Genomic DNA, 19,098 nt, shown 5'->3' with positions numbered 1-19,098 from the left:
TCAGGGAGCGACTGGCCCAAAGTCAGCTTCTATGGCCGAGTAGGGACTCCCATGATCCCCGACCACTGCCCCATGCTGGCTGGGGCTGATGGGAGATGTAGCCCAAAACATCTAGAGGGCCACGTGTTGTCTACCAAGCGGGGGTTGAGAGGGGGGTTAGTGGGCGGGGCCACAGTCCCTGGGGGCGGGGCCACACCTGTGACGCAGCTCGGCTATCACCGCCAGGATATCGACCGTGCTGAAGCGGTTCTTCATGGCGGGGACAGGACGGGACGGGCGTCGCCCGCGGGCTCGAGCCGTGTCGGTCTCCCTCACTCGCGTTCCCTCACCAGGAGCCGGACCGCCCACGCGCATGCGCGCCCTGTGACAGGAACTACGGCGAGTCGACGTGGCCAAAGCTCGGCGCTTGAGATTCGGCAAAGGATGTGGGAGCCAATGGGGGGCTTCGGGGGCGGAGCCAACGGTGGGCGCTCCCCGCCGCCCTCTGTCGGAGACTGTGGGAATGGCAGCAGCCGCTAGAAGCCACCAGAGGGAGGGGGCGGGGAAAGACCACGTGATCAGAAGGGTGGGGGGGTGAGTGAGTGGGGGTGTTTTAGGTGGGGGGGTGTCAGAGCCTTTGGCTGTGGCGCTCTGTGCACTGATCTCAGAGGCATAGATGACTTGTGGCGGAGGAGGAGAAGAAAAGGCACTTTTCATATGCTCAGAGGCACTCACTTCCAGTATAGGGTCATACCATGAATTTCTCCCTTGTTCCGCAGTTCCTATCTTGAACAGGTAGCTCAAACGGGAGGCGATTCTCCTACAACAGCCCCTGCAGAATGTATGAATCCCATCAAGTACATGGCCATTGGCAGGTGTTCTTCATATCAACAAATCCGGTGCCCTGGATTTTGCAGAGAAAAAGCCATAAAGCCTCTGTGCACGCAAACAGGATTCCCCCCATGACTGTCTAATCAGAGCGAGCTCTTCTGCATCTTGGATTAGACAGAAGGGCTCCCATAGCAGAGGATTCAGCTACCAGGTTCACTTCAACCAGGGCACCTCGAGGGCTTGTTATTTAGAACTGTCCACATGGGCTGTCCTTCCCACAGAGGCTGTGGCCGTGGCCCAGGACAAAATTCTATCTCTGTTTATATAGTGACAGCTGGCAATGCACTCTGGACCTGTTCAGAGCTGCATTGCCAGCTGCAACTTTACCACTCCATGGTAAAGTCACCTGGCATGCAGGGTGTGGAGAACTAGTTTGGGGAGACAGAAGAAAAGGCTTGTTTTATTTTATTTTATTTTATTTATTTATTTATTTATTTATTACATTGTTTGCTTTGTCTGGCCCCAACAGATACTTCTTGCTGCATTTGTAAGCCTTTAAAGTGGGGCAGGGCACCTGTTGCCCTCCAGATGCTGTTGGACATCATGTCCCATTATCCCTGGCCTTTGGCCATGTTAGCTGGGGCTGATGGGAGTTTATAGTCCAACAACATCTGGAGGGCTAGAGGTACCCTATCCCTGCTAAATCGTCCTCTAGATTACCTCCCCAGAGCCTGAAATTCTCCCAAACAGCAAAGTGCTCCTTCTTAAAAAGGTGAGTCTGGGTCCCACTCTCTTGCCAAGGCTGGACTGCAGGGGCTGCTCACAGGCGCTGTCCCACCGCTGATCAGCACAGGAGCTTTGACCTGCTCTGTCTCCGGTCTGGGCTGGTTCGCCCCTCCTTAGGCAACCTGGGGCCCACCGCCGGCTCCCCAGGGACCCCCATGTTGATGCCAACCTCAGCAAGGATATCCACTCAGCACAGCCCCTGGCGGCCCAGAACTCCCGAGCTCAAGGGATCCTCCAGCTTCAGCCTCCTGCGGAGCTGGGATTACAGGCAGGAGCTTCCGTGCCCAGCTGCCTGCCACCTGCCAGAGAGCAGCTTTTCGCCTCTGGTGGTTCAGCAGCTGGAAGAGGGCAGTGTAGAACCAGGATACTAGAACAATATTCCCAGGTGCATTCTTTACACAAGGTAATGGGTAATGCACTTTTGTTTTAAATTAACCTATGTGATCTGTGCCTCCCCCACTTTGAAACTGCTCTGCCATGTCTATGGCTGATGCCCAAGATAAAAAACGTAGTCCTTACTATAAAACGATAGTTAGGGTGCAATCCTATGCATGTTTATACAGAAAAAGATCCTGGGCATGGTAATGGACTGGATGAGGGCTAACAAACTGAGGCTCAATCCAGACAAGACAGAGGTACTGTTAGCGGGTGGTTCATCTGTCCGGCGAGGTGATGTTTGCCCTGTCCTGGATGGGGTTGCACTCTCCCTAAAGGATCGGGTCCGTAGTTTGGGGGTGCTCTTGGATCCAGAACTGTCACTTGAGGCACAGGTGAACTCAGTGGCAAAGAGACCCTTTATCAGCTCAGGCTGATATACCAACTACGCCCTTATCTGGACAGAGGTAGCCTAGCTACAGTGATCCATGCTCTGATAACCTCTCGTTTGGATTACTGCAATGTGTTATACGTGGGGCTGCCTTTGAAAATGGTCCGGAAGCTTCAGCTGGTACAAAACAGGGCAGCCCGTTTACTAATAGGGACTGGCCGACGAGACCACATCACGCCAGTCCTTTTACAACTTCATTGGCTGCCAGTCCAGGTCTGGGCCCGTTTCAAAGTGCTGGTATTGACATTCAAAGCCCTAAACGGTTTGGGGCCAGGTTATCTGAAGGAACGCCTCCTCCCATATGTGCCTGCCCGGACCTTAAGATCATCCACAGGGGCCCTTCTCCGTGAGCCCCTGCCAAAGGAAGTGAGGCAGGTGGCTACTAGGAGCAGGGCTTTCTCCGCTGTGGCACCCCGGCTGTGGAATGAGCTCCCTAGAGAGGTCAGCCTGGCGCCTACATTGTTTTCCTTTCATCACCAGCGGAAGACATTTTTATTTTCTCAGTATTTTAACACCTAATTTAACTTAAATTTAAACTCTGCTGTTTTAATCTCAAATTTTAACCTATATCAATTTTTGCTGTGTGGTTTTATCCTGGTTGTGCTTTTTATATTGTATTTTGTATTTGTGTTTTTAAATTGTTGGTTGTTTTATTATGCTCTTAATGGTTTTAATTTTTGTGAACCGCCCAGAGAGCTTCGGCTATTGGGCGGTATAGAAATGAAATAAATAAAATAAAATAAAATAAATAAATACAACTCCAGGACCTGCTCTGGGGGGACTGCTGGAGTTGTAGGACCCATTTCCCCGTCTAAACAAGCATCGGATGGCACCCTTAGGGATCGTATGGAAGTGACCTGCTAAGCTGGAGATGGGGCGAGGTTGGGACTCGGCCCCAGAGGAGTGCATGGCATTTGCAAGGAATCAAGAGGACGGCTACGTCGTGTTTCATTCCTATGAAGAACCATCTGGGCACCTGAAGCATCAACTGGCGTCCAACACTCTGCCTTGAAAGCTCATCTCAGCTTTGTCACATATCTACTTATTTTGTCAACATAAGTAGCCGCCACGGCTCGGAGTGCCTTTTACCATCTTCGGTTGGTTCGCCAACTACGGCCTCTCCTGGACAGGGATAGCTTGACCACGGTGGTACAGGCATTGGTAACCTCAATATTGGATTACTGCAACGCGCTGTATGTGGGGCTGCCCTTGAAGCTGCTCCGGAAGCTGGAGCTAGTGCAGAATACTGCAGCTCAGATGTTGTCTGGAGCTGCCTCTTTCCAGCATGTAACTCCTCTGCTGAGGGAACTGCACTGGCGGCCTATTCACTACCGGGCCAGGTTGAAGGTTCTGGTACTTGTGTACAAAGCCCTAAAGAACTTGGGACCAGGATACCTGAGAGAGCTCTGCCTTCTCCCTTACCAACCTGCCCGGTCACTGAGGTCATCCGAGGGCCCGTTCCTGGTGGTTCTACATAGATCCATCCTCCGATTGGAATCCACCAGGGGAAGAGCCTTCAGCGTGGTGGCCCCCCTCCTGTGGAATTCCCTGCGTCTGGAGGTCAGGCAGGCGCCAACCTTGTACTCCTTTCGGCGCCTCCTGAAAACATCTTTATTCCAAGAAGTTTTTCTTTAACATGCAGCCTTGGATTTCTGATTTTTGCTTCTTTTTAAATTTTGTTTTAACTGTTTTATTCTGCTTTTATTTACATTTTACCTTGTACACCGCTCCAAAATTTTTCAATGGGGAGCGGTATATAAATATTCTAAGTAAATAAATAAATAAATAAATAAAGGCAGCTATGGCAGGAAATTAATTCTGCACATGCTCAGGGGGACGTTGCATTCAAGCCTTCACACTAGCCCAGCCTTTCCACAAACTGGTACAATCCAACACCACTGAAAGGCACCAGGCCGGGGAAAGCTACCGTAGATACAATGAGAAATTCTGTATGAAATCAGTGTGGATTCCAGGTTTTCCAGAGTCCTGTCACGCCTTAAATGAATTCATTGTGTCAAAACTTCTGTGGGTTAAAGCCCACTATGTCACATTCGCTGGCTCATGCAAATTTATGTCACAGGTATCTTGTGTATGCATGTGTTTAAACAGATATCTCTGGAGGTTCTGAAAATAAGTCTTAGGTGTTCTATTTTGCTTCAGATCCACGCCACCGTACAATACAATATAAATTAAACATAAATTAATTTGTAACTTTGTTTTAAAGTTACCTCACAGGCCTAGGACAGGCCTACCTTGCAGGGTTGTCGTGAGGGAAACAGAGGGGGGGGAAATGAATTTAATTTGTTTAAAGGTTAACTCACAGGCTTAGCACCAGCCTGCTACTCTAAGGCCATTTCTACACCTGCTTTTTCCCCCAAGATCGTCCCGGGATTATTCCTGTGTATCCAAATGACACACAAGAGATCCTGGGAGCAGGCAGGGACGATCCCTTCCATTTTCCTGGGATAACCCTTAGGTGTAGAAAGGGCCTAAGATGGTGGATCCGCTTCCCTGCTATATGTTGGCCAGATATCTGGGCAATGCCAGGTATAGGTTTGCATCTTCTTTAGCTGGTAGAAAGGGTGTTGCGTGTCCTGATTGTTTTTGAAGTTTAGACAGCTGCTCCTTCCAAGGCGTGATGGGAGGTGTAGGCTTTTCCGGTAAAACAAAAAATGTGGATTATCACATAGCTCTTGTTTAAAATACAGTTCTTATTAACACCATTTTCCATTTATTCTAACAAAACAATTTACTAACTCAACCAAATTTTAAAAAACCAACCAACCAAAAGATGAAATAAGTTGCATAGAAATTTATTGTACATCAAATAAATGTTATAAACATTATTCACAGACCCAAGCAACGCCGGGCATATCAGCCAGTATATCATAAAGGATATTGTAGAGTTTGAAAGGTGGTTCAAAGGGCAAACCAAATGATCAAGGGGCTGGAGAAAGGTTACAACAAAGGAAGGTTACAAGGGCTGGTGCTGCTGAACTTAGAAAAAAGGTAAGTATTCTCCTGTCTCAAAATTACACTGGGAAAACAAGATTTTCCCAGAATCCATTATCAGTGGGTTAAAAAACAACCTTCAACAGCATGAGAAATACCACTACAGGGAATCAAAGTTTTTGCAGATCGTTACCTTGTTGTGGTGTTGGAGATTGATCACCTCAAGGATGCCATGAACTAAACCGTGAAGGGACACCCAAGACGGGAAGGTCATGGCAGAGAGGTCAGACTAAATACGATTTATTTATTTTATTTATTTATTACATTTTTATACCGCCCAATAGCCAAAGCTCTCTGGTGCTTTCCCTGGGGAAGGTAATGGCAACCCACCCCAGTACTCTTGCCATGAAAACTAAATGGATCAGTACAACCAGAGATATGTCGGTATTAGGGTGACCATATGACCAGATTTGCCCGGATCTGTTTGGGGTTTTGATGGCAAATCCAGGTGGGGGAGGGGAAATCCGGATTTTTCCAAAGGACAGCTCTAATGGGAATTAACAAAAATGCTTATAACTTGTTCTTTATTTCAGTGATGTTAACATTAAGATGTTATGTAGAACAGATTTGTCTTAAATGTGTGCTGTAAAATCAGACATGTGACCAAGGCTATGTTCGGGTGGGCACGCCCCCTTGGTACTGGACACGCCCCCTTGGGGTGACCATGTTGTCCTCCTTTTTGGTTTCCAAAATATGGTCACCCTAGTCGGTATACCATCGGAAGATGGGACCCCCAGGTCGGAAGATGGTCAAAATGCTACTGGGGAGGAACAGAGGATAAGTTCAACTAGCCCCAGATGTGATGACGCAGCTAGCTCAAAGCCGAAAGGACGGCTAGCGGCCGACGGTGCTGGTGGTGAACGACGAATCCGATGTTCTAAAGATCAACACACCATAGGCTGGAGGTGATAGACTTGACCTTGGGGGAGCTAGGGATGGCGACAGCCGACAGAAAGCTCTGGTGTGGGCTGGTCCATGAAGTCACGAAGAGTCGGAAGCGACTGAACGAATAAACAACAACAAATGCTTGTTATAGACAACATGCATACACACACACACACACACACACACAGACATTTAAGGTCCAGTCTTATGCATATACCCGACGGAACACCTTTCCCAACATGAACCTACCCGAACACTACGTTCGGCATCTAAGGTCCTCCTCCAGGTGCCTACTCCGAGGGAAGCTTGGAGGGTGGCGTCAAGAAAGAGGGCCTTCTCTGCGGTGGCCCCCCAACTGTGGAACAATCTCTGTGACGAGGCGCGCCTGGCGCCGATATTGTCATCTTTTCAGCGCCAGGTCAAGACTTTTCTCCCGGGCATTTAGCAATATGTAATGAGCCTGGCTCTGTTTTTTTGGCTCATCGTTTCTAAAGTTGATATAGTGGGTTTAAATGTATGTGAATTTTGCATGTTTTTGTGGTTTTTAAATTTTGTATATTGTTTTTAAATGTTTATTTATTTATTTATTTATTTATTACACTTTTATACCGCCCAATAGCCGAAGCTCTCTGGGCGGTTCACAAAAATTAAAACCACAGTAAAACACCCAACAGGTTAAAACACAATTGTTTTATCTTATGTGAACCGCCCAGAGAGCTTCAGCTATGGGGCGATATACAAATGCAATAAATAAATAAATAAATAAATAATAATAAAAAATATTTGGACAGAAAAAAGTTCCACATACATAAGATTGCGCCTTTAGCTTCTTAGTGTTAAACTTGAATGATTAACAGAAAACATCTCCCATAAAGGCAAAAATAGGAGTAGTTCTTTACTGGAGACAAAAGGCAGGATCTACACTACTGCTTATAACGGTTTATAAGGGTTATGACAACTGTTCAAGCCCAGGACACATTACATATACAGTTTTCATTCCGTTTTAAAAGTGTTATATCCTGCTTGGTGTAGATCAGCCCAAATAAAGACCAGAAAATAGGCACAGTTGGATTATACCTTTATTCATGGCCCACCCTTCCTCCAAAGAGCTCAGGGCGATGTCCATGGTTCCCACAAGCCCCTGTTACCCTCACAACAACCCTGTGAGGTAGGTTAGACTGAGAAACAGTGGGCTTTGCTAGACCTAGCTGATAATCTGGTGGAGAGTAGGGGCGACGCCAAGCTACAGCTAGCGCGGGCTGTTGCCCTTTTCTACACGTAACACACGACAGGGTAAGGGAAAGCCCTGTTGCGTCCTCCAATTTTTTTTTTTACTTAAAGGGCCATGTGCGCAGGAGCGCACCAACGGAAAAGTAAGTCTGGTTTTTTTAAAAAATAAAGGGTTCCCCGCTCCCCCTGCCCCTGATTTCCCCCACACAATGTCTGATGCCCCCCCGCCCGCTCGCTTGCCCATCCTCCCCCCGCTCGCCCGTCCCCACTTGCTATGTCCGCCCCTGCCCGCTCGCCCGTCCCCACTCTCCATGTCTGCCCCCTGCCCGCTCGCCCGTCCCCACTCGCCATGCCCATCCGATCACCCGCCTGCCATGTTCAATGCCCCCTCCACGCCCCCCTCCGTCCGTGATCTCCACACCCTGGCTCCGCTCTTCCCCCCCATCTCTCCTGCCAGGTCCGCTCTTTCCCCCGGCCCCCATCTCCCCCCCCCCATGATTTCCCACCCACCCCAGCCCAATGGGCACAGCGCTCCCATGGAGCGCTGTGCCCAGTGCGTGGCTTCTCCCAGCTACTCGCGAATAAGCGAGCAGCCGGGAAAAGCCACGGAAGTAGCTAGACCTTCCGCAGTCCCAGCCTCACCTGGGTCAAGGGAGGATTTAGCCCGGCCTGACCCCGGGATCCCCTGTGCGTCATCTGGATGTACAGCAGGGAGCCCAGGCCTCACACCAGGCTAACTCCTCATCTAGCAACGGCCAGTGAACAAGGCAGAGTGCGCTTTGTGGCTAACTGGAGGTTTGACTGTGTGCCTCCCCCAGTCCTAGTCCAACAATCTAAGCTCTACTACATACCCTACCCAGTGCCTGTTTTCCCTACCCTGTGCCTGTTTGCATTCTCTTCCCCTCCTTATTGTTTTATTATGATTTTATTAGAATGTAAGCCTATGCGGCAGGGTCTTGCTATTTACTGTTTTACTCTGTACAGCACCATGTACATTGATGGTGCTATATAAATAAATAGTAATAGTAATAATAATAATAATAATAATAATAACTTTCTACAGCACGGCTATTTAACAAAACAGTGAAGCAAATCCTATGCATGTTTTACTCAGAAGTTTGCACCCTAAATGAACTGGGTCTAACCTCAAAGTTAGGACCAAAGATTTCAACTGGCCAGTTGTTAAGTGTAGATAACAGGAAGGGCTCAGAATGCTTTGATAAAACACATGCTTTGCAACGGGGAATATCCCAAGTTCAGTTGTTGAAATCTCTGGTTAAAAAGGATCTCTGGCGGCAGCAAACACCAGAATATATGATACTAAATGGATTAATGTTGTGTCACACAGAATATTCAAGTCTTTGAGTCTTCCACAGCCTCTATGTCGATGATATATGTTCTTGAAATATTTCCTTACGGCTTCTAATTCTTACCTAACACCTTGCATTTTCCTTCTACGTATATCAGGCTCTTTCTGTTTTCACAAAGTTTACTCCCGTCTTTATGTTTCTGGGCCAGGCTTTAGACACGTCTCTTACTTTGATGGGAACAAAGTGTTTTTGCACAACTTGGATTAGCCTGGAGCAGGTGACCGGTTGGGAAACATCCTGGTTGGGAAACACTTAAAGAGGTCCAATTTAATCAGGCCTATTAAGAAGTCATAGAATCATAGAACAGCAGAGTTGGAAGGGGCCTACAAGGCTATCGAAGTCCAGCTGGAATCTGGCTTCCTTTAACTTAGGGTGACCATATGAAAAGGAGGACAGGGCTTCTGTATCTTTAACAGTTGTATTGAAAAAGGAATTTCAGCAGGTGTCCTTTGTATATATGGAGAACCTGGTGAAATTCCCTCTTCATCACAACAGTTAAAGCTGCAGGAGCTATACTAGAGTGACCAGATTTAAAAGAAGGCAGGGCACCTGCAGCTTTAACTGTTGTGATGAAAAGAAAATTTCACCAGGTTCTCCATATATACAAATGACACCTGCTGAAATTCCCTTCAATATAACTGTTAAAGATACAGGAGCCCTGTCCTCCTTTTCATATGGTCACCCTATTTAACTTGAGCCTGTTATTCCGTGTCCTGCACTCTGGGAGGATCGAGTACAAAGAGCAGTTGTCAGGAAATGGAAAACTATATTTAATAAAACATAAGGATTGCTTAGCTAGCACTTAACTTGTCAGGTAGCCTAAAATCTCTATGTTTCAGAACAGCTGCAGGCAGCAGGACCCTACACTGGACTGGAGAAAGTGGGCGCTCTTCCACTCACGCCCTCCTTGTGGGCATCTGATTGGCAACTGTGTGAATGTGAATAGAACCCATGAGGATTCTGGAACTCTTTGGCCTTTTAAGATGAGCTTTGCAAAAAGATGAGGTGCTTTGCTAAAGATGGGAACTTTGTTTTCAGAAAGTTGAGACAAAGTAGATAAGCTTTGCATGAGATCAGCTGCAAATCGGAAGCGGGGTGGGCGGGGGTGGGGAAGCCTGTGGATGCTGTTCATCCTTTTTGATGTGCGTTTGGTTTTAGTTCACGTTGGGCCACGCAGTACTAAGAAGCGGAAGCGAACATTTACTCCATTGATCCTCCCACTCTTAATGCCTGCTGGCCCTTTAAGAAGGGGCGGGGCGGGGCGGCTGACGTAAGTCGCGCGGCCTCTGCTCATAAGAGATGGTTACGCCTCTAGCTTGCGCGCAGCTGGCTCGCAGAAACGGTCTGTGACGTAGGTACCCTACCGAGCATGCGCATCAGAGCGAGGCCAAGTTAGGTCAGGACCCGCTACGCTTGCGCAGCTCTACGTCGGGCAATTGAGGTAAATTCCGCCCGCGGGATTTCGCGATTTGCCCAGGATTGGTGGGGAATGCGCCTGCGCGAATAGAAACCAGCGTTTTGAGCACGAGCGCATGCGTAGATGAACCTTCCGAAAGGCGGTAGGTGGAGCTGCGCACGCGCAGTAAGTGAGGGTAGCCCCCCCCTCAAAAAAAAGGCGAGGTCGCGTTTCTCTCCTAGGAGTAACGCTTGCGCACTTGGATCAGCGAGGAGGCGTGGCTTTGCGCATGCTTACTTGCGCGTGAGCGCGTGCGACGCAGCGAGCATGCGTACTGGCGACAATTCACTCTCTTTTTTTTTCCTTTTCCCGCCCTCTCAGGAACCCCGTCGACGCTGCGCATGCTCACTCCCATCGCGTGAGGGCGGGGTAGGTGGGTGTGAAGCGCGCGTGCGCGCGCCTGTCCCTCTTCCCTCCCGCACCCTCGAACTATAGGCGGCGGGGCGGCTCCTCTTTCGCAAGAGTCGGTCAGGCGAGCTGCGCGCATGCGCTATGGAGCCGGCGGCCGCCGCGAGCCAGTCAGCCGAGGCAAGGAGTTTGTGAGGGAAGGAGCGACGCGGGCCGGCTTGGGCGGCGTCTTCCTGCCTGCCTGCCTGCCTGCCTGCCTGCCTCCCTCCCTCCTCGGGAGCTGGGCCGTTGCGCGTGGAGGGCGAGCGGAGGAGCCGGCGCGGTTTGAGGTAACTACACTGAGGCAGCTGGGGAGGGGGAGGGGGAGGGGGAGGGGGCGTCGTCGTCGTCGTCGTCTTGCTTCTTCCCTTCCTCCTCCTCCTCCTCCTCCTCCTCGTAGTGCCGCTGTCGGAGCCTTTCCCTGACTGACTGACTGACTCTCTGCCCTCCTCCCCCCCCTCTGTCTCTCTTCTCCCCACAGCCGCGAGCCGTCGCCCTCTGGGAGCTGGAGGAGGAACGGGCGGGGTGTGGGGGGGACACAGCCAGGCCTGCCCTGCCCTGCCCTGCCCTGCGAGGGACTGACTGACTGACTGGAAGGCACCGAGACCCCCCCTCCTCCTCCTCCTCCCCTCACCTCCCGCGCCCCTCCTTCCCCCATGAAGCCCCGCCCACTCCTCAACCAGCCCCGCCCCTGCCCCCTTGCGGAGGGGTCTCCAGCAGGGTCTTCCCGCCCCCCCTCCTCCTCCTCGCATTAAGACACACGCACCCCCCACCCACCCCCACCCCAAAAGGCCCAGGCTCTTCACCCCCTGGATGGGAGGCTGTGGTGTGTCTCTCCTGCTCTCATTCTCTCTCTCCCTCCCCGTTTCCCTAGTTCGGAGGCTGACTGGCCTCTTGACGTGGTGGCCCTAAACCCGCATTGGGGGACATCTTGGCCTCTTTCATCCAGCAGCGCTGTGGGGATCCTTTTGCGTGTGGCGGGTGCAGCCACAGCCCTTCTCCCATCTTCCCGTGGATGCCTGCCTCCCTCCCGCCTCCATCATGGGCAAGGTGCTGTCCAAGATCTTTGGCAACAAGGAGATGCGGATTTTGATGCTGGGCCTGGACGCGGCCGGGAAGACCACCATCCTCTACAAACTGAAGCTGGGCCAGGCGGTCACGACCATCCCAACCGTGGGCTTCAACGTGGAGACGGTGACTTACAAAAACGTCAAGTTTAACGTGTGGGATGTGGGGGGCCAGGATAAGATCCGGCCGCTGTGGCGGCACTACTACACAGGCACTCAGGGCCTGATATTCGTGGTGGACTGCGCTGACCGGGACCGCATTGACGAGGCCCGCCAGGAATTGCACCGCATAATCAATGACCGAGAGATGCGGGATGCTATCATCCTTATCTTCGCCAATAAGCAGGACCTTCCTGACGCCATGAAGCCGCACGAGATCCAAGAGAAACTGGGCCTGACCCGAATTAGGGATAGGAATTGGTACGTTCAGCCGTCCTGTGCCACCTCGGGCGATGGACTCTATGAAGGGCTGACATGGTTAACATCTAATTATAAATCCTAATGATTGTTTTAAAAAATGGCAAACTGTTATTAGTCTTCAAGAGAGTTTAGCGGGGGAAAGAAACACTGTGGCTTCCCAGAAAAGAATGATTCTCCGTACTAAAACGTTCAAAAATTAAGCATCCATAGGATTTTAACGATTGCTCACCTCTTCTCCAATTACCCCCCTTTTCTTCTACACTCTTGACTGGATCCCCAGTTTAATACAATTCTTCCTTGGTGTTAAGATGCTCTAATTTTCAACTGAACGAACACAAGCACTAGTTTCTATGGCAAACTTTCAGCAACGTGGGGGTAACAGACACGTGTTCTAGCTTTGCAAAATAACTTTTCTCCTATATTAAGAGCCCTTGTTATGATGGTTTGACTTCATTTGTTTGAGTCCTGGGGCTAAGGTATCACTTTTTAAAATGTATGCTTTCTGATTCAATTCCCCCCCCCTCCATCTTCACCTGCTGTAGATTTGCTTCTTTTTGCAATCATGCAGAATATGTTGGTAGGTCTTTGTTATCTAGTAAACTGACAACCATTGCTTTTGAACAAACTGCAGTCTGTCCTCTTTATGGCAAGAGTTTACCTATAACTAAGAAGGGAACTTAAATTTTTATCTCCTTTATCTGGCCTTTGACAAATCGGGAAGATAGCATTTAGAATAAATGTGTGGTTGCTTGCTTGGCCTGACTTTGGCTAGGTAATGCAAGAACAATGCAAGAATGTTGGCTGTAAGGGGTTATGAACCAAATATCATGCATGCACGAACAAGGATGCAAATAAAGTTTCCACTCTAAATAGCAACCATATGCAGGATGAAATGAGACTAGTGTCAAACCACAGTTCCTGTATTTTGCATTGTAAAGTTAATTTTTCAGCTGCAATATCAATTATGTTACTTTCCAGTTTCAGTGCAAAAAAAATACTTTCATTCCATGAAGTGCAGCAATAATTTGTAAGCATCACTGTGTGACACGCATTGCTTTTTAAAGTCATAAACCTGTAGTCAAAACTTGAATGTTAAAACTATTCCTGTCTTAACAGTTGAAACAAATATGGCAGTATCACATTTGGTCTAAAAGCTTAGAGAAAATATTTTTAGACTTTTATCTTGGCTTCTAAGATGCGCCTTTATTAACTTCAGGGGGCGAGGGGAGTCTGCATTTGCTTCTATATTATGATTTGAATACGGTATTAAAACTCACTGGGATGTATCAGAATGAAGGAAGAATATGACAACTTGGTTTTGCAGATGCTACTAAGCTAGATAAAACAACTGTCTGTCTTTGGAAGTTGCAGCTCTTCCGTCTCCTGCAAAACCATGCTGGATAAATGCAGGCAGTAACAGGCAGAAGTAGCCTTCTGTTCTGGTAGTACCTTTACTTGATCTGTTGGATGTTTAAATTTATAAAGCCCTTTGGAAGGGTAGCTAATGGTTGGGTTGGAGAGTGAGCAAACGACTATGAATGTAAACTTCCAAGTTCTGTTCTTCAAGGGCAAGCATCTCATTTTGCCATATTGCAGCTTTCAAATGTCTGATTAGTTGTATGCGGGGGAAGTGATTGTGAATTCAGGTTAGCATAAAAATGGTTTCAATCAAATATTAATACTGGGTGCAAAAATGTAGAGCAGCTGGTTCTTATTCAGCCTTAAGGATTAATTTTGGATTTCCTCAAGGAGTAAAACTCATCTGAGGAATTTTAGGAATGTATTGCTACAAAACCAGAAGATTTTTTTTTCTTTAAGGGTATAAGTTTAAAATAAAATTGGGGCATTACACTACACTTCAGTGTTGATTTTGCTATTTAAATTGTGGACTCTGGAGCTTGTACCAAAGATGTTTGAAGTGGGGGGGGGGGAAGTAACGAGGAATTATTTCTTAAAAGTGAATGCTTAGCATCACTTAACAGAACATGTTATGCTCTGATTCTGGTTATACCATTGTTTGATTGTTACTTTTTTAAATCCCCCCAAATTGAATGAGAATTTTCCCCTTAAACAATGTTTAGTGTCATAGCAATGAAATGAATCTTAATAGGAAATACAAAAAACATTCTGCTAAAGAAAATAAATTTGAGAAAAATGAATTAAATTGTTACATTCTGGTTGTGTTAAAAAAAAATTAAGAATATTTTTTCCTAGCAGCATTGGTAAAGTGGTAATACACACAAAAAAAGTCCATAAACTGTCGTCTTCTGGAATTACTAAAAGCCAAGCACAAAGTAGTTGCCTAAACTGGAAAACTTGAAGATCTGTTACTGGTTCTCAAACTTTCATATAAATCTTTTAATTGCAGTGAAACATGGGTGGCTTTACCTTTGGTGTAGAGTTTATTGTATCTTTTCTCTGACCGAGGATGACTCAAACCTACATACAATTTCTACTTTAAGTTGAATACGTGACTTTTATATGTTCTTTAATTTGTTCTTCTAGGTATGCTGGTTTTGTAGGTAAAAAGAATAAATATAACTGTTTTTCCCTTATAAATCACCAGTTTTGGGTGGGAACTATGAAGTTGAATGAAATGTGTGGCAAATGCATCAAATAATTTTTGCTACTGAACAAAAGTGACAGAGGTTTCATTTTAAGTGTCCCTTTTCAAAGAAACAAGGTTTTGTCTTCTACAGCTCAAAGTAGCCATAAAAACAATGGCTTTAGACATTTATCTACAGCTTGAAAGATAACATGCAATCTGTTAGAGTTCTTTTTTAAAAAAATTCAGTACATCCAACTTCTGTGTTCATGTGACTCTATAAAGTGCAACTGAATACGTTTTTGAATGGCGTTAAATTTGTCTGATAAGTGAATGAGTCTGTAGACTGTGATCTCCCTGAATAAAGTAAACAGGAATTTTTGTGTCCGCAATATGGTTGTAGTGTTGGTTAAAGAACTAATAAGCAGAAAATAAAGCAATTATACAGCACACCTCTCCTGTTATGCTTGAATGTGGGAGAAAGAAGGGTATTTGAATGGATGGTTTTGGATGTCTGAGCTCTCTAGCAGGTGTTAAAACATTTGCCTGCAGGGTGGTTTTTCAATGGTGCGACAAAGGGTGGGGGGGGGTTGTGGGTTATTTTTTTAATTTTTTTGTTTTGATGTCTATTTTTCTCTCATATAAATCCTAACATCTGAAAATGGGATGGATATTGCCACTTTTGAATTATGGAGCCTGCGGTAATTGGAGTTCTAGTTTGTGGTAGCTCAGAAATTTTATTATTATTATTATTTATTTATATAGAACCATCAATGTACATGGTGCTGTACAGCGTACAACAGTAAACAGTAGATGCAGTAAAATTTGTATCTGTAGACTTTAAAGTAATGTTGGAATTTAAGATGCTTTATTGGTTTTAAACGTGAGAATTCCTTTTGCATGGAAGCTGTTGAAGTCTCTGGAACTTTTATTGCTTGCCCTAAGCAAACTTAGCTTTAAATCCTGTTTATGTCTTTATTATGATCTATAAAGGGTTTGGGGATAAAGTGATACCAAATTTCAAGCTGACTTTAGTGGCTTCAAGTTGGGATGGCATTTAGGGTAGTTTGCACATACAGCCAATCTCTCCCTGAATAACTAGTCAAACACCTGATGACTCAGCCAGATGTGTACTATCATTATTTAAGTATATTGCAGCATGTACTTTATGTTTGTGGCAATTAACCTCTGATGCCACATTCACACATGCTAGTCATCACTTGATACTATAGTCAACAAGAGGTAAACATTCATTTAACCCTTAAGGCTAAAGTCCTCCATACACTCACCTGAGAGTAAGTCCCATTGAACGGAGAAGGCATATTGCACCGTAAGAGTTGTGAACAGTCCTAGCTCAAATGTTTCCGAAGCAGCAATGCAGCAGGGCAACCTTTATTTCATAGACCAACTATTGTTTCTGATCTTCCAGTATCTGGCTATCATTGTGGATTGCTCATGTGACTAGGGCCTGTGACTCTCTGCCATGCTTTGGTCTAGAATTTGACCTAGTTCTCTGTCTGACTGCAGGCTGCTGCCCTCCCTTCTCGCTGTTGATGCTGGCATTCTGAATAGTGGTGGGACAACGTGGTGCCCCACTCGATTCTCTTTAGAAATTCAAAAGGCAATGGTGGGAATCTAGGAGGATTTTCAAATGTGCAGCATTGCTCATGAATGCAGCAAGGTCTGGCCATGCAGTGAGCTGTGGACAGGACTGTGGCCGTATTAGTTTACTAACTAGGCTGGAAAACCATCAGATCCCACCCAGATTGGGCTATACCACTTAGTAGAGCCGTGTGGCCCTGTTTGTTCCACCTCCTTTTTCCTAAGCCAGGAGCTGCGCTGGATAATGCCAGCTGAACCAGGTCTTTGCCTTGGCTGTCTGGGCAGGCCTGAAGATGTGGAAAGCATCCCGTGAAAATTGTTAGACTAAACTTATAGACTTAAAGAAAGAGTCCTCAACTTCCCAAGTCACTCTGTTCCACTGAGCTGACTGTTGAGGCATGCTTTTTCTAATGTTTGATTTCAATCCACGTTGTTCTGTCATTTAAAAGCATTGTTCCTTAGGATACCTCTTTATTCGTCTGTTTAATCTGTAGGTTGCTGTCATGTAAACCTATACCTCAGTTACCTTTTTTCTGTGCACAAAGAGTAGGGGACCTTGATAGGTTTTGCCTCCAAGTCATGTTTATCATCCTTCTGGGAGGCTCACTGTACTGCATATCAAAAATCTGTGTTCTGCAAGACATTAAATCCTTTTTGGAAACTAAAGATCGTTAGGTTGTCTGCCCTTATCTGTGTGATCGCACTTTATTTGAATTTATTGAGCTTGAATATGAATTATAAAAGTAGTTATGTTAGGGCTTACCACTGAATGCAGGGTTACCACTGAAAGACTGTTGTAAACACACATGTCTTGTGTTACCTCGAAGATTAACATATTGTGGCATGAGCTTTCACAATCGAGAGTCTCCTGTGTTACACCCTCACATATGCACATGCCACAATATGATTGTGGTTGTTAGCCTGTGAGGTGTCACAATGTTTTTTTGTTGTTGTTAGGGTTGTCATAATTTTAGGTGCCCTAAAATTTCACTTCTAACCATAACCCCAGCCATTTTAGATGTGCTTAATAGTATCAAGAAATCTTACCTAAAATAAATACATATATTGATAAAATCATAGAGTAGTAGGGTTGGAAGGGGCCTATAAGGCCATTGAGTTCAACCCCCTGCTCAATGCAGAAATCCACTTTAAAGCAACCCTGACAGATGGCTGTCCAGCTGCCTCTTGAAGGCCTCTAGTGTGGGAGAGCCCACCACCTCCCTAGGTAACTGGTTCCATTGCCATGCTGCTCTAACAGTGAGGAAGATTTTCTTGATGTCCAGCCGGAATCTGGCTTCATGTAACTTGAGCCCATTATTCCGTGTCCTGCACTCTGGGAGGATCAAGAAGAGATCCTGGTCCTCCTCTCAAGTCTTTGAATAGAATCATAGAATAGTAGAGTTGGAAGGGGCCTGCAAGGCCATCAAGTCCAACCCCCTGCTCATTGCAGGAATCTACCTTAAAGCTATCAAGCCTCCCTTCAGTCTTCTCAAGGCTAAACATGCCCAGTTCCTTCAGTCTCTCCTCATAGGGCTTTGTTTCCAGACCCTGATTATCCTCGTTGCCCTCCTCTGAAACCCCTCCAACTTGTCTGCATCCTTCCTGAAGTGTGGTGCCCAGAACTGGACCCAGTACTCAAGATGAGGCCTAACCAGTGCTGAATAGAGGGGAACCAGTACCTTGCATGATTTGGAAGCTTCTATTAATGCCTCCCAAAATAGCATTTGCCTTTCTTGCAGCCATATTGCACTGTTGGCTCATATTCAGCTTGTGATCTACAACAATTCCAAGATCCTTCTCGTTTGTAGTATTGCTGGGCCAAGTATCCCCCATCTTGTAACTGCATTTGGTTTCTATTTCCTAGATGTAGAACTTGGCATTTATCCATATTAAATTTCATTCTGTTGTTTTCAGCCCAGCACTCCAGCCTATCAAGATCACGTTGAACTTTATTTCTCTCTTCCAGGGTATTAGCTATCTCACCCAATTTTGTGTCATCTGCAAATTTTATCATTCAAATTCCCTGTAAATTGATAAGCATTCATAAATGGAGCAAGATTAAGAGCATGCTACAGTAATCTTCAGTATCATGGGGGAGGCAATACTTTGGATTTAAGGTGGGTAGCCACTCAGCTTCAAAACCAGGTTTCCTTAGATGCAAGTTCTCAGATTCACCTTAATGAAAGAGTATTGCAGTTGATGAGTGGACTCCAGTGTGTATATATGTGTGTCTCTTGGCCAAGGCCAGTAAGACAATTAAATTAAAAATTGCCATGTTGAAGCGGGTGAAAGTCCTTCTAATCCAGCATTCACCTCCCACAGTAGCCAGTCAGATGCCTCTCAATGCTCACAGGTAGGGTGCAAATGTGATGGACTTATTCTCTTTGGCTGCAGCATACTTTTCTTGGACGGGGTGCAGTCTGTCTCCATACACTGGCGATTCTTTTTAGCAGTCATTTCTAATGTTAATAAAGCCCATATTCAGTGAAATTACTTGATTTTATAAATCCGGTGGCTGTCACTGCTGGCTTGTACCAAAATTCAAAATGTAAAGTATGAAATTGTTCTTGGTCTTGATGCTAACTTGGTGGGCTGAGGTAGAAGAAAGACATGCACTACTTAACGAGATATTTGTGAGGATAAGACTGAACCTTAATCTTAGCAGGTGTGGGTGTGGTCAGTTACTAATGAGGGTGCCTCGG

General features: G+C 46.4%; 2 protein-coding genes across 2 annotated transcripts in view; one reads left to right on the top strand and one right to left on the bottom strand.

The window, feature by feature from the left end:
- Positions 1-330, bottom strand: part of NEMF (nuclear export mediator factor) — a 49,824-nt gene extending 49,494 nt beyond the window's left edge. The window contains exon 1 of the mRNA XM_063118280.1: positions 197-330. Within this exon, the coding sequence (XP_062974350.1) occupies positions 197-255 (59 nt within the window). The 5' untranslated portion in view covers positions 256-330. The remainder of the gene's footprint in view (positions 1-196) is intronic.
- Positions 331-10,812: 10,482 nt separating this feature from the next.
- ARF6 (ADP ribosylation factor 6) lies at positions 10,813-15,332 on the top strand. The gene is made up of 2 exons (XM_063118293.1): positions 10,813-11,052; positions 11,637-15,332. The coding sequence occupies exon 2, from the start codon at positions 11,804-11,806 to the stop codon at positions 12,329-12,331; it is 528 nt and encodes a 175-aa protein (XP_062974363.1). The 5' UTR covers positions 10,813-11,052; positions 11,637-11,803; the 3' UTR covers positions 12,332-15,332.
- Positions 15,333-19,098: the final 3,766 nt, after the last annotated feature.

This window comes from Elgaria multicarinata, chromosome 2, assembly GCF_023053635.1.
Source record: "Elgaria multicarinata webbii isolate HBS135686 ecotype San Diego chromosome 2, rElgMul1.1.pri, whole genome shotgun sequence".
In the NCBI taxonomy this organism is placed as follows: domain Eukaryota; kingdom Metazoa; phylum Chordata; class Lepidosauria; order Squamata; family Anguidae; genus Elgaria; species Elgaria multicarinata.
This window is presented reverse-complemented; position numbering and strand designations above follow the sequence as displayed.